This window comes from Epinephelus fuscoguttatus, linkage group LG8 (assembly GCF_011397635.1).
Source record: "Epinephelus fuscoguttatus linkage group LG8, E.fuscoguttatus.final_Chr_v1".
NCBI classification, from domain to species: domain Eukaryota; kingdom Metazoa; phylum Chordata; class Actinopteri; order Perciformes; family Serranidae; genus Epinephelus; species Epinephelus fuscoguttatus.
Genome location: NC_064759.1, coordinates 19,659,926 through 19,672,416, shown reverse-complemented (window position 1 = coordinate 19,672,416; position 12,491 = coordinate 19,659,926). Strand labels below are relative to the sequence as shown.

Here is a 12,491-nt window from a genome sequence, read left to right as displayed (position 1 = left end):
TATTTATTTCTTTATCAAAGAAATCTCCACTGGATGACTCTCCACCTTTTCTCTCTGAGCATCATCAGTGTATCTTTGATAAAAACCATGTAGACTGATCACTTAACCTTTCATTTGTAAATAAATTATTAATGGTTGTGTCTGCATACAAGGATATGAAGCGTGCCCTGAGTTTGAACTTGGTCATCCACATGTTCCATCTGCAGACACGTCACAACTCCTTGGATTTTGTATTTTAAGATAACACGTTTGAACCACATGCCACAAAATGGCTATGATTACCATCTTACTGAAGAAATTGGAGGTTTTAGAGACACTGTTGTAGCCAGATTTATCTTGGCTGCAAATTTACATCTAAACACAAAAACACACGCATCAGAATGTTCTAAAATGGGAAAATATGTAAATTAGTGTGCACTTGTTTAGTACAGAGCTGAATCATGATGTATTTTCATGACTTATGCACAGACGTTTTTTTCCTTTTTAGCTATGGTCTCACAGGGTGTATCGTCAGTGTGGTATTTAGTGACAGACAGAAATACCAATTACCTTACAGTCAGAGAATAAATGGTAAAACAGAGTCTAAATATGCTATCATGGCTTCCACAAATATATTCATGTTTTAGTAAACACTTGAGGGGCAAGTATACCCTCACAAGACGCTGCTTTCTTTAAATTATCATACTTGTACTTTCAGCAATGCCATGTTGTCTAATCCAACCGTGTGCTCGATAGCAGTAAGACCAGTTTGACACACTTCATAGCGTGGATCAGTCTAATTGGGCGATCACCATGCAGGCATGCCAGATGGGACGGGTCTGATCTAATACTCTCAGTCAGACCTGGGTATAAGATAAGATCCTGCCAAAGCTTGTGTTTACAATATCAGCTTAAAAGAGATCTTGCCCAGGAAGACTTTGCTTGTCAACCATCACCAGCAGTATCACTAGTTCAGTAGTAAAAGGGACGCCATTAGAGAGTCCTAGCTTGATCTCATTGGTTCCTTGTTTCGTTTAAGTGAAGCTTTGAGGAATTTGCATCAGGGAGTTGGCTACGACGGCACAGAAGCTACTCTCCTGCCTAGTCTGTCTTTGGTGGGATGGTATAAATAGTTTATGTACCAGGGTTAGAGCTGCACTCTGTTTATAATTATTTAATGGTTTTATTGCAGTAGGTCCCGATGCTACTTGTCAGCACTGATCACTGTCAAGAGTGAGTTGATTAATGCGATTTAAAACCATGTCGGCTTAAGATATTCAGAAATGGACATCTGTTTATCACTGAACACCCTGGAACTGATGCATAAATGGATGATGATGAATAGAGCTGCAATGAATAATTGATTTATCATCTCTTAAATTATCACCAAATAATATGATTAGGAATGTCCCAATCATGTCTTTTTATTCCAATCTGAGTCATTTAATTTTGAGCATCTGCTGATACCGCGTCCTGATCCGATACTTCTGTGTTCCCAGATAACTGCACAGCGCACATCTCACGTACTTTAAAGTTATGTATATGTTTGACAATTGAACAGCAATAGCAGTATAATTTCAAACTCCCTCTGTAGTCTTTTTGGCCTTGTCACTATCTCCAGGAAATTTCTCTGTCCCTTGAAGAGAGTACTCTCAGTGTTTGTTGCTTCGGTGCAGCCTCGCCTGAGTTAGCCGACCTCAATGAAGTGTCAGTGTTCATTTTCGTCGTCCATACATCTTTGCACTGATTAAGGTACATTAATAAATTAATTGGTTTGAATAATTTTTTAAAAAAACATTCTGGTTTCTTTACAGCAGTGGTTAGCATTGTCACCTCACAGCAAGAGATTTCCTGGTTCGAACCAAGAGTTTGCATGTTCTCCCTGTGTCTGTGGGTTTTCTCCGGGTACTCTGGCTTCCTCCCACAGTCCAAAGACATGCAGGTTAATTAGTGACTCTAAATTGGCCGTAGGTGTGAATGTGAGCGTGAATCTTTCTCTGTGTGTTAAACCTGTGATAATCTGGCGACCTGCCCAGAGTGTACCCCACCCCTCGCCCAATGTCAGCTGGGATAGGCTCCAGGCCACCAGCAACCCCTAACAGGATAAGCGGTTATGGATAGTAAATGAAAACGTAATTGAAAATTTTCACTATTTTCTGACATTTTGGAGACCAAACAAGTAACTGAATAATCGAGAAAATAATCTACAAATTTATTGACAGTGACAATAATAGTTAGTTGCAACCCTAATGATGAATGGTGCTTGATGAAATCGATTATAGTGTAAATCATCAGCCAATTTCCAGCTCACTGTCCTTCCTGCATCCAGCTCCTATAGTCTGGAAAACCATTACAAAACGTTTCTGTTGAATGAGTCAAATTCATTGAAAAAGTGGGTAAAAGTTTCCCTTATGAGCAGACAGTGAATGCTGTGGATGTGGACAACAGCAAGCCTTTAACACTGCTGAAGCAGCCTCCTCCTCCCTCTGTTGTCATCACAGCACAACCAGTGAATTATGAAGCAGTTTCCACTGCACTCTACATGCAGCACCACCTCTTAGGAGTTGTATCAGTGTATGGTAAAGATGTGGCTTCTCTCAAATCGAGGCCATAGCACTGTGATGAGCTGACATACGCACTGCAGCAGATATTTTCTTTGCCGCAAGGCTCTGGCAAGCAGTGCCTCCGTATAACTCAGCTTTCCGTTCCATTCCCGGATAAAAGCTGAACTGTGTGCCTCCCAATAAATTTTAACCCCTCTAGCCTCCAGCATCTCTGCAATGATCCGTCACCATAATCTGAAATCCACAACCAGTTGCTTTTGTTGCATCAAGTGCTTTAGAGAACTAAGCCTCGCCTCCTTGCAGAGGCTGATTCTTCATGGAGGTTTTACTTTGTAGTTTAAAGAAATATGGCGAGTTGTGTACACAGAGAGGCAGCTGCGAAATGCTTCTTCACGCCCTCTTTGAATGGCTCAGGGACAACAAGGCGATTTCCATATCAAAGTGCGTGTGGTTTATTGAAGCTGACGTGGAGGCTTGATGCGATTAGTGTGGTGTAAAAGTGTCACTTCAGAAGTGCTGTATCTGCCAAATCCAGCTTTGTGCCGTATTCTGCGGAGAAGTCAAGTAATTGAATTTATTTTTCCAAACACAAAGTGGGATTCAGGTGAAGGGCGACAGCTGTAGATAAAAAGTAACATCAGAAAGGCTCGACTTTTTTCATATTTTCTAAAAGTTTCAACAGAATTGTTCTTGAAAACCCACAACCTATGAAAAGATGCTTTCAACAGGTATCACACTTCTCTTTTAGGTCCCAACGGCTACAGACCTTTCAAAGAGAGTGTGCTTTATATCTATAGTATTCTGAAAGCAGGAGGGAAGAGAGACGGCTTCTTTGTCTTCTTTCTTTAAAACCTCTCTTGACCATGACTTCTGCCCCGTTTTAGCTGCTAAAAAGAACCAGTGGCTGGAGAAGGAGGAGAAGGCACGGCAGCTGAGGGAGCAGCAGCTGGAGGAGCGCCGCAGGAAGCTGGAGGAACAGCGGATCAAGGCGGAAAAACGGCGAGCTGCACTGGAGGAGAGACAGAAACAGAAACTGGAGAAGAATAAAGTACGTTGGGATGAGAAGATGTTAAAAATAATCCATTCAATATGTGATAGTTGTTTTAGTGCTGACACATACTTTGCTTCCTCTTATACTGCGAGATACCCAGAGATGAATTGTTAATGGGTCAGCTGCAGATGAGTGGATTTAGGATTTTACTCAAGGACACCTAAGCCAGGCTGGGTGCTTGAATCCAGGCTTTTCAGCTGAAGGATGAACTATGCCCCGCAGTTCAGCACATCACCTTTGATGCATTAGACAGTTTAAATAACTGATATCTGCTCCTTTATCCTTTACAGGAGCGCTATGAGGCAGCCATCCACAGGTCAACAAAGAAAACGTGGGCAGAAATCCGCCAGCAAAGATGGTCCTGGGCTGGCGCGTTAAGCCAGAACTCCAGCCAGAAAGAAGGTGAGTACACTGATGTAATCTGGATACACATCCTCATGAAATAAGCAAAGGACTCAGCTGTAATCACTGAAGAATATCTGACTCCTGTAGCTAATTTTAGGCAGCTGATGGAAGCTATACTGCTGGAAATGGTGCAACGCATCACCACTTTTATCAGCCATAGATTCTGTCTGTTGAGGCTTTTATTCATCATTATTGGCTCTTGAGTTTCAGTGCCATTAACCTCTGATGTCCATTAGAGGAAAATTATTCTACCCTAAGTATGCCATGTACCTCACTGTTTTTACTGAAGATTGATTGTTTTATATACTGTCCAGGAAAACTCTAGTCCCATTTAACACACAGTCCCTTTTACTAGCCCAGTGTGGCTACACATTTTGACAAATGCCTGTCTCGATCAGATGCCTGGTCTGGTTGCCAAGCAGTTCATTTTTATAGATGTTCTTTGGATGCATATAACCAGGTTGTTGGCTACTCACTTAAGCTAACATTAGTTAGCTTCTTAGGTCTTTGCTGAACAACAGTTTTGTGAGAAAGGAATTAAAGGCCTGTCCCACATAGACTCCTGTTCGAGATTCCCTATGAAATTAAAAGCTCTGTACAAGATGTCTTTCAGTGATTGTCCTGCTTCAGCTGTCTAATGTCCTTGCGGAGATTTCTTGTTCCTCTGAAGGTCACAGATTTGTAAAGGATAAATTATTGATTAGACCAACCTCTTTTTTCCCAGTTAATTATTTAGGCTGTAAGATGTCGGAAAATAACAGAAAATGGTGAAAAAATGTCTCATCTCAGTTTCCTAAAGCCTAATTGCTTGTTTTGTCCAAACAGGCAGACAAACAATCCCAAAAAATCTTTAATTCACAATGGCATAAAACAGGAAAGTAGAAAATCCTCACAGTGGAGAAGCTGACACCACAAAGTGTTTGGCATCTTTGCTTGATAAATTAACAAATAACCAGTTATCGAAAAGGTTGTTGATTAATTTCCTGTCCTTTTACAACTGAATTTTTTTATTAGATCTGAAGCACTGCAGCCAGAAATTGGTGCATTATCACCTTGTTCAGATGTATTATACCAAACCTAATTTTTTTGTCTGTGTCTTCATCCTAACGTCGAATGGATGGCTTGGTTGTGATGTGCAGTGTTTTATGCTCACTGCTGGAGTTGGCACATGACGCTGGCAGGTGCAGAGTCATGAATTCTGCCCAAACTGATTTGCACCGCAGGTTTGTTTTTGTTATATTTAAATCTGATGTGGTTCTGCTGCATCAGTCGCAGTCCTCCACCTTAACACACCATTTCCTCTAATGTGTTGGCGGCTCCAGCTCTGTCCTAGCAGGATGGTTGTCTCTTAAACATTACTGCAGGGTCATTAGCTGCTGATCATCACCAGACTGCATTGATCGCACAAAGTGAAAATGTATTCAGCTCCTTTATTGCATCAGTTGCAGTAAGCAGGCTGCAATCCACTAGAGGCAAATTGAATAGGCTGTCTAATAATGCAGTGACTGCAGAGGCCAGGTCATACTGTAGAAATGATGTTTTAATAGCCTGATGGATGCTTCTGTCCTTTGTGCCGTCCTCCCAACATGAAGCTCTAAATCTGAGGAGTCCAAAGTTCTGTTTTATGTCATGTCTGCTGTATGCCAGGGGAATTATTGACAACTTTAATCAATCTCTCCCTTCCTTCCTTCCTTCCTCCCTCTGCAGCCTTCCATCTGTCAGATGATGAAAGTAAACAAGCACAAACAGGCCGCAGTGGAATGGCTGACAGTTCGGGATGTTATTTAGGAAATGTCCCAAATTACCCATCATGACTTCCGTCAAAGGAGCATACTGCCTCATTGTCCATTTAAATGGAGACAAGGCCCGCTTTAATACTGCACCTCCATTACCGTAATGTTCTCTGAATCCTGTCTGACGACATTTTGGAAAAGAGCAGTGTTGGTTTGATTGCAGTGTATTAAAGGGATATAGAATTGGGATGGATGCACACGGATGGTCTCAAGGATAGGAGGTTTGCCCTTTTCTGAAGAGCCAGTTCACGTCATCAACTATAAGATGAGTGTATGTTTCCCAGCAGTCTCTTTCCATCACTTGTTTGGTTGCTACAGGATTTCGAGATGTCTTTTTTTCTTTGTTGCTTTTGTTGGTAGCTGTAAAAAAAAAAAAAAAAAAGAAGCTGTTTTAAAGGTTTCTTAGTGTGGTTGACATGCTTTTTTGGAGTTGGTGTTTTTGTGAAGTAGGCATGAAGCTTTGTTAAGAAGAAGAACCTTAAAGGTCTTATATAATCTTATTTTAATCTTCCAGAAGTCTTCAAAATGCTAAGACACATGAAGAAGTTTTTTTTATTAATCTTTTTTTCTGATGTAGCTTTGTAAAAGATCTATTTTTCTTAAGTCTGGGCTTGTCGAACATCATCGGGGAGGTTATTCCGAGTTTGTGCTGTATGATAACGAAATGCTACATCACCCTGTTTTGTTCTGACTCTTGGGATGGTCAGTAGCCTGCCCCAGATGTCCTCAGGGTCCTAGAAGATTCATATGTCACAAGCATGTCAGAGATATATTTAGGTGGAACGAACAACAGTCATATTTGTTTCTGTCTGGATCAACTGTGTGCTAGCTAGCTGTCACTGTCCCCTGGACAACATGGGGATGTGCATATTCAATGAAAATTAGCTGTTTAACCAAGATTTCACGATGTGGCTGAAGGCTTGGTGTACCTCAAGCAAAAAGTTTTTAAACTCACAATGGGAGTCAAGACAGGTGAGTCCCACATGCAGAGCGAGAAATGCAAAATACCAAGAAAACTTGCAACTTCAGTTCAATTCAGTTTTATTTATAAAGCCCAATACCACAAATCACAATTTGACTCAGAGGGCTTTACAGCATACAATATCCCTTTGTCTTTGGACCCTCACAGTGGATAAGGAAAAACTCCCCAAAAAAATGGGGGAAAAGAAGTTCTGTTCTACCCTAGTCTCTGCTACACAATAAAAAGCAGTGCTTTATGTTACAACAAACATTTTGGCAAAATTTTCCCTAACCCTAATCGATGTCATTTCATGTTCCTTTTTTGGGGGGTTGTTGGGTAAAATTGGTCTGGAATTTCACTCCAAGTGACATTAAGTAAGTCTTAAATCTAACTTGCCTTAAGCTGTAGGAACCCTGTGTTCATTAGCAACTTATTTTTTCCAGAAAACACGTCCCTGTCACTCTGGATAATCCACAAACCTACTGCCAACCATTCTCATTGGACCTACTTCTCTAGCAACGTAATAGTGCCAATGGAAACTGTTGACAGTGTGCTGTGTGGATTATACATAGTAATGGGGATTTCTGGGAAGAAATGTTGATGATGAACATTTTTAAAGGTCATTTTTTAATACTTTAGGCACCAAAAGCTAAAATCCACTCACCTCAGTTGTTATGAGGATGTGGCAAAAATCTAAGAGACACATGTTTTGTTTTTTATTGTCATTAAAAGTGCAGTTTTGTAATTTGGGTGAACTGACCCTTTAAAAAGAGAAACATTAAACATCAATTTTGTGTCATAGATGGCTGCCTACATACCTAAAGGCTACCTGAAGTGAACATATGGTGCTCTGTGTGCGTGTATGTACTGTAAAGCAGTGGATGTTATCATAAACACGGTCAGCACGCAGGAATTTGCTTTAATGGGGGCTGCTCACATTACACGTACCGTACTGTAGTGGCCTTTGCAGTGTGTGGGCGTTTGTTTGTAGAGGCATCATCCGAGCGTAACGCATGACGCCACAGAAGTTCCCCTTCCTCCTCTCATAACCATGTGACCTGTGTGAACATCTGTGTGGCGCTCTCTTGGCTTCTTAGGCAGATGCTCTGTGTCAACGGTCAACCTGCCCAAACACGTGGACTCTGTTATAAACAAGCGACTGTCCAAGTCCTCCGCCACGCTCTGGAACTCCCCCAGCAGAAGTAAGGCAACATGTGGAATGCCCTCCCCTCCCGTTTAAGTGTGTCCATCACTCTGCCACCGCCTCCGAACCCGTCCATCATCGTCCTCTTTTTTTTTTCTTTTTTTTTTTTTTTCAGTTCTTCCCCTTTCTGATTTCAGTCCCTCTCTTGTGCTTGGTGGTTGACCCATTTCCATCTGTCAAAACCTCTATGAGTTCCTTTTTATTTTTTACTCTCCAGAATTTGGGTCGGGGTTTTGTTTGACATGCTGCATGCTCATATTTTAATATGGGTTATGCACTGTTGTCTGTTTGCTGTCCTTTGGTTCGTTCATTTTGTGGTTGTGGTCATTTCATGTGTTTGTACTGTAAAGTGGATCCTTTTGTGCTCATTTTCATCGTTACATACGGGGAAACGGATGTCTTTTGTATCGTCTTGAATGCTTTATTGATGGGTGATGTGGAGGTGGGTGACAGTTATTTATTTGAATCAACTTTGTGTCTTTGAATCAACCTTTGTTCCTGCTTCAGATAGTGCAGCTCTTTTTATAGGTCTAAAGTTAACCAGGTCACGGTGTACTCCTGCAAAGAAGGAGAAACTTCAGGGCTTGAGAAAAGTAAAGTTAGCGAGTGAGTCAGCATTTTTCAGGAGATAATGTATTCTGAAAACTCCCCTGGAGCAGGCACTGTTCCTCTGTGCTGCTGGAAAAAATAGATAGGTAACTACCCTGCCCCTCTTGTCGCTCTCCTCTCCAGCCGAGCACGATTACACACCCTGTCTGTTAGCATTCACTGCAACATCCTCCTCGCCCTACGCCTTGAAGCCAGAGGAGGGAGATTCTCCCCCAAATAAAATACTGATGAGTCTCCAGTCTTCTTCGTCTCTGCCTGTATGCTCAGGGCTGTGGTTATAAATAACTGACTCACTGTCTAGACATGCATTTCAAATAACTCTCGCTCTCTCTTGGGTGGTACCACTACAGCCCAAGGTTATAGTAGACACATTCACTGAGCTCATTTTCTGTCTCCTATTATCTCTTTGGGTGGCGCTGAGGTGTCTTTATTGGGGTTTTGTGTATTTCATTGGGTCTTTATGGCTTGTAGACATGTCGCTACATGAGCCATAACCTTAACAACTTTTCATTTCCCTCTAGGGACAAATGGTAAAGTTTATTTCATCACTGTGTTCGGGTGATAATGGAGAACTCTGCAATGATTGATTTTAAGTTCCTGTAATTCATCAGGTTTGACCACAGCTTGGGTGATACATGCTTGCAGCAAAATTCTGGTTCAACTGAGGACATCCCTGTAAGATGTCTTTGGAGTAAATAAAACACACATTGATCAATCTGTTTTCCTACCTGCAGCCCGCAGCCTTGCACTGAGTCCATGGGAGAGCAGTATAGTCGACCGGCTGATGACGCCAACACTGTCTTTCCTCGCCAGGAGCCGCAGTGCTGCCAGCGTCCTCAACAATGGCAAAGATGGTTGTAAGTTGAAAAATAATGGACACACATTAGCTTAATTTCTGCCTCTCTAAATATATTAAAACACACTGCTGTATCAGTGTTGGCGAGCTAATTGTACGTCACTTTTCTATGTAGACTCTCCTCTCTGCCCTCGTTCAGCCTCAGCCAGTCCCCTCACCTTGTGCGCCCACCAGCCCCACCACCGCTGCGCCGACCGCTGGAGAGTGACGTCCAGCACACCCGACATCACCCAGCGCCAACACAGACGGAGCTCCACACCTGTAAGTCTGACTGATAAGTTGTCTGCCATGTTGTTGTCTTCTCTGACAGTCAGTCTTCAATGCTGGACTCAATCAAGAGACTCAGAATAAGTAAACAGTTTAAAGAATAAAAGCGTGGTTAAACAGCCGTGAAATTTATAACAGCTGATTCTGTTTTTACAAGTGGGTGTGCCTTTAATCTGATTTTGAGTGGAAATTTAATGGTGGTATTGTTGGATTATTGTTGAGAAACTATTGCCAAGAGAGCAAAGCATGGCCCCTGACCAGACTTCCTCTTTTCCTGTACTTTATGTACAATAACCTTTAGCATATCTTGGCCTTTTTTCTGTTTTTATTACAATTGAACTTTTTTTTCTGAATGGAAAATGAAAAGATTAAAATGTGTTATTGTCAACCAGATGGATAAAAACAAGAAAGAAAAGAAGGACAAGGAACGGGAGAATGAGAAGGAGAAGAGCGCCCTCACCAAAGAGAAGGTGCTTAAGAAGAGACAGTCTTTACCCAGCATGAGACACAGACCTGATCCAAGGTAAAACATACAGCTTCTGTTTATTTATTCATCCTTTCATCTTTACTTCCAGTTCACTTTAAACCTGATTGCTGACTTCCTCTATCAGACCTCTAATTATGACATTTAATTGTCTGTTTACACATTTAACAAAGCCTGTGGTCTATTACCACTGCTTACTTACTGCTGATGCTAGGAGGAAAATGACTGACATAAGCTGTGGTCATTGCCCTTTAATTTGATTCAAATGTTCTGCATGCGACACTGAGAACATTAATACAGCAGCAAACCACTATTTTCTATGTAAATGTAGAGTGGAGCAATGGCATCCTGACAGGAGGATGAAGTCACGCTACCTTTGTGTGTGTTGTAATCTGAGCCTCTCTGTGGTTTGTTGCGGTGAGCCAGAATGGGTGTGCGTGCATGAGAGTATCCCACTGGCTAGTTCATCACAGCTGCTTTGCAATGCGCTCATACAGTGGTTACCACTGATATTGGGACAGCGGCATCTTGGAAGTGTAGCACCGACCCTCCGGTTGCACCCTGGTTATCACCATTAGCTCTGTCAGTGCTGTTGCTGTTAAGTGCTGTTTATTGAGTTAGTATTAGGGCTGCATTATATGCAAAAAAAACCCCCAAAAAAATGACATAGGGATGATTTTGAGAGATACTGCTATGCGATATGAGTCACAGTTTTAGAGGGAATAGTAATTTTTGCATTTCATTTTCCCTGTAAAATGACAATGATGTGATTATTTTGCTTTGGTCTGTGCCAAACAAGCATGCTCTCTAACGTTAGATGTGATATGTGGGCCAGGCATCTCTGTGGCACCACAATGCATCATTTGCATCATAATAGTATGTTGTGACACATTTTACATCTATTAAAAAATTGCAGCTCCTGTGATTTTGATGTAACAGTAGGCCATATTGCCATTTTTATCATCTTTTGATTAATTGTACAGTCCTAGTTCGCACCGTTAGCTGCCGAGTTAGCCACCTCCATGTTGAGAACAGTGTCCACACAACTCATTTTGCATAGAGCCTGTGTAATGTTAATCCTAATTTCCCATCCTATTTAATACTAAGAAGAACCATGGATTTATTTTCATTATTTTTATCACTAATTAATTTATTAATAATCTTCTTGAGTTATCATTAGAGTACAAAGTGTCAAAAATAATAATCCAGGGTCCAACCAATAATTTTACAATAATAAATAATTAATAAATTATATATATAATAATTAATTGTATAATATATAAGAAATAATTCTACTAAAAATTCCAATAAATAATAATTTGCCGCTTTTCGTTATTTTGTTAACTGAATTACTTTGAAGTTTGGACTGTTGGATGTAAAACACAAGACATCTGAAGATGTAATCTTGGATTCTAGGAAATTATTTTCCATATTTCTGGCATAGTCGCGGAAATAGTGGGCATATTATTTCATCATTAAAATAATCCTCAGCCTTATGGAGGCCGATGTTGAACATGAACAACTGAAACCAAACCTTGTGAAAGCTCCAACTGAAAAGTACACCATACACACTATTTAAGGTACATAATTCAAAGCTACCACCTCCAATTAAAAAAAAAAAATCATATTACTTTACATACCCTAAGAACCAATTGAATAATCTGACATATGATAATCTGCTGTTTTAATATGTATAGAAACATGATCACTGACACTGTATCGTAAACAAGGTTCACCTTATATCCCCTTGACCCACAGCTTGTTTGTGGTCAACAGCCAGAGTGACAGTGTTTACGTCTGCATTATAATGACCGCATATTTCATGCACTGTTTGAGCCGAGCCATTGAGTGAAGGATCCCAGGACGAGTGGTCATTTCCTCTCCTATCCCCAGGCCATTGAAATAAATGACATCCATGACAGAAGGGATGGAAGAGGAGAAAAAAGATCTTTTGACTCAACAAAAAGGCAGCAAAGAGCTTGGCAGAGCTGTCAGGGCCGTCAGTGCCAGAGGCCTCAAGGAAAAAACAAAACATCTTCTTCAGCAAAATGGATGTTTCCCCTCCAAGTGTTGCATTGCCTTTGTATAGCTGGAAGCTGACCGATAATGCACTTTAAATGTGATGATGCAATGTATGAGTGCTTTGTTTGCAGTGAACCTGTCTGATGAAATCAGGTTTCTTCAGGACATGTGTCTGGTTTTTAAACAAACATCCCAGTCTAAAAGAATAATGTGTCCAACTTGGTGTAAATGAATTACAGAATCATTTTTTAAATTCTCCATCAGTCTTATTTTTTACCCCTGGATTTTCCTTTCTT

At 40.9% G+C, this 12,491-nt stretch overlaps 1 protein-coding gene across 6 annotated transcripts in view; it reads left to right on the top strand.

Annotated features, from left to right (window-relative positions):
• map7d1a (MAP7 domain containing 1a) overlaps nucleotides 1-12,491 on the top strand; it is a 53,449-nt gene that overhangs the window by 26,810 nt on the left and 14,148 nt on the right. For 2 of the 6 annotated variants that reach the window (XM_049583009.1, XM_049583008.1), the window contains 6 exons: nucleotides 3,428-3,591; nucleotides 3,885-3,996; nucleotides 7,851-7,955; nucleotides 9,301-9,423; nucleotides 9,538-9,683; nucleotides 10,082-10,212. In XM_049583009.1, the coding sequence (XP_049438966.1) occupies nucleotides 3,428-3,591; nucleotides 3,885-3,996; nucleotides 7,851-7,955; nucleotides 9,301-9,423; nucleotides 9,538-9,683; nucleotides 10,082-10,212 (781 nt within the window). The remainder of the gene's footprint in view (nucleotides 1-3,427; nucleotides 3,592-3,884; nucleotides 3,997-7,850; nucleotides 7,956-9,300; nucleotides 9,424-9,537; nucleotides 9,684-10,081; nucleotides 10,213-12,491) is intronic. The other 4 variants (XM_049583013.1, XM_049583012.1, XM_049583011.1 and 1 more) reach the window with 3 other exon arrangements.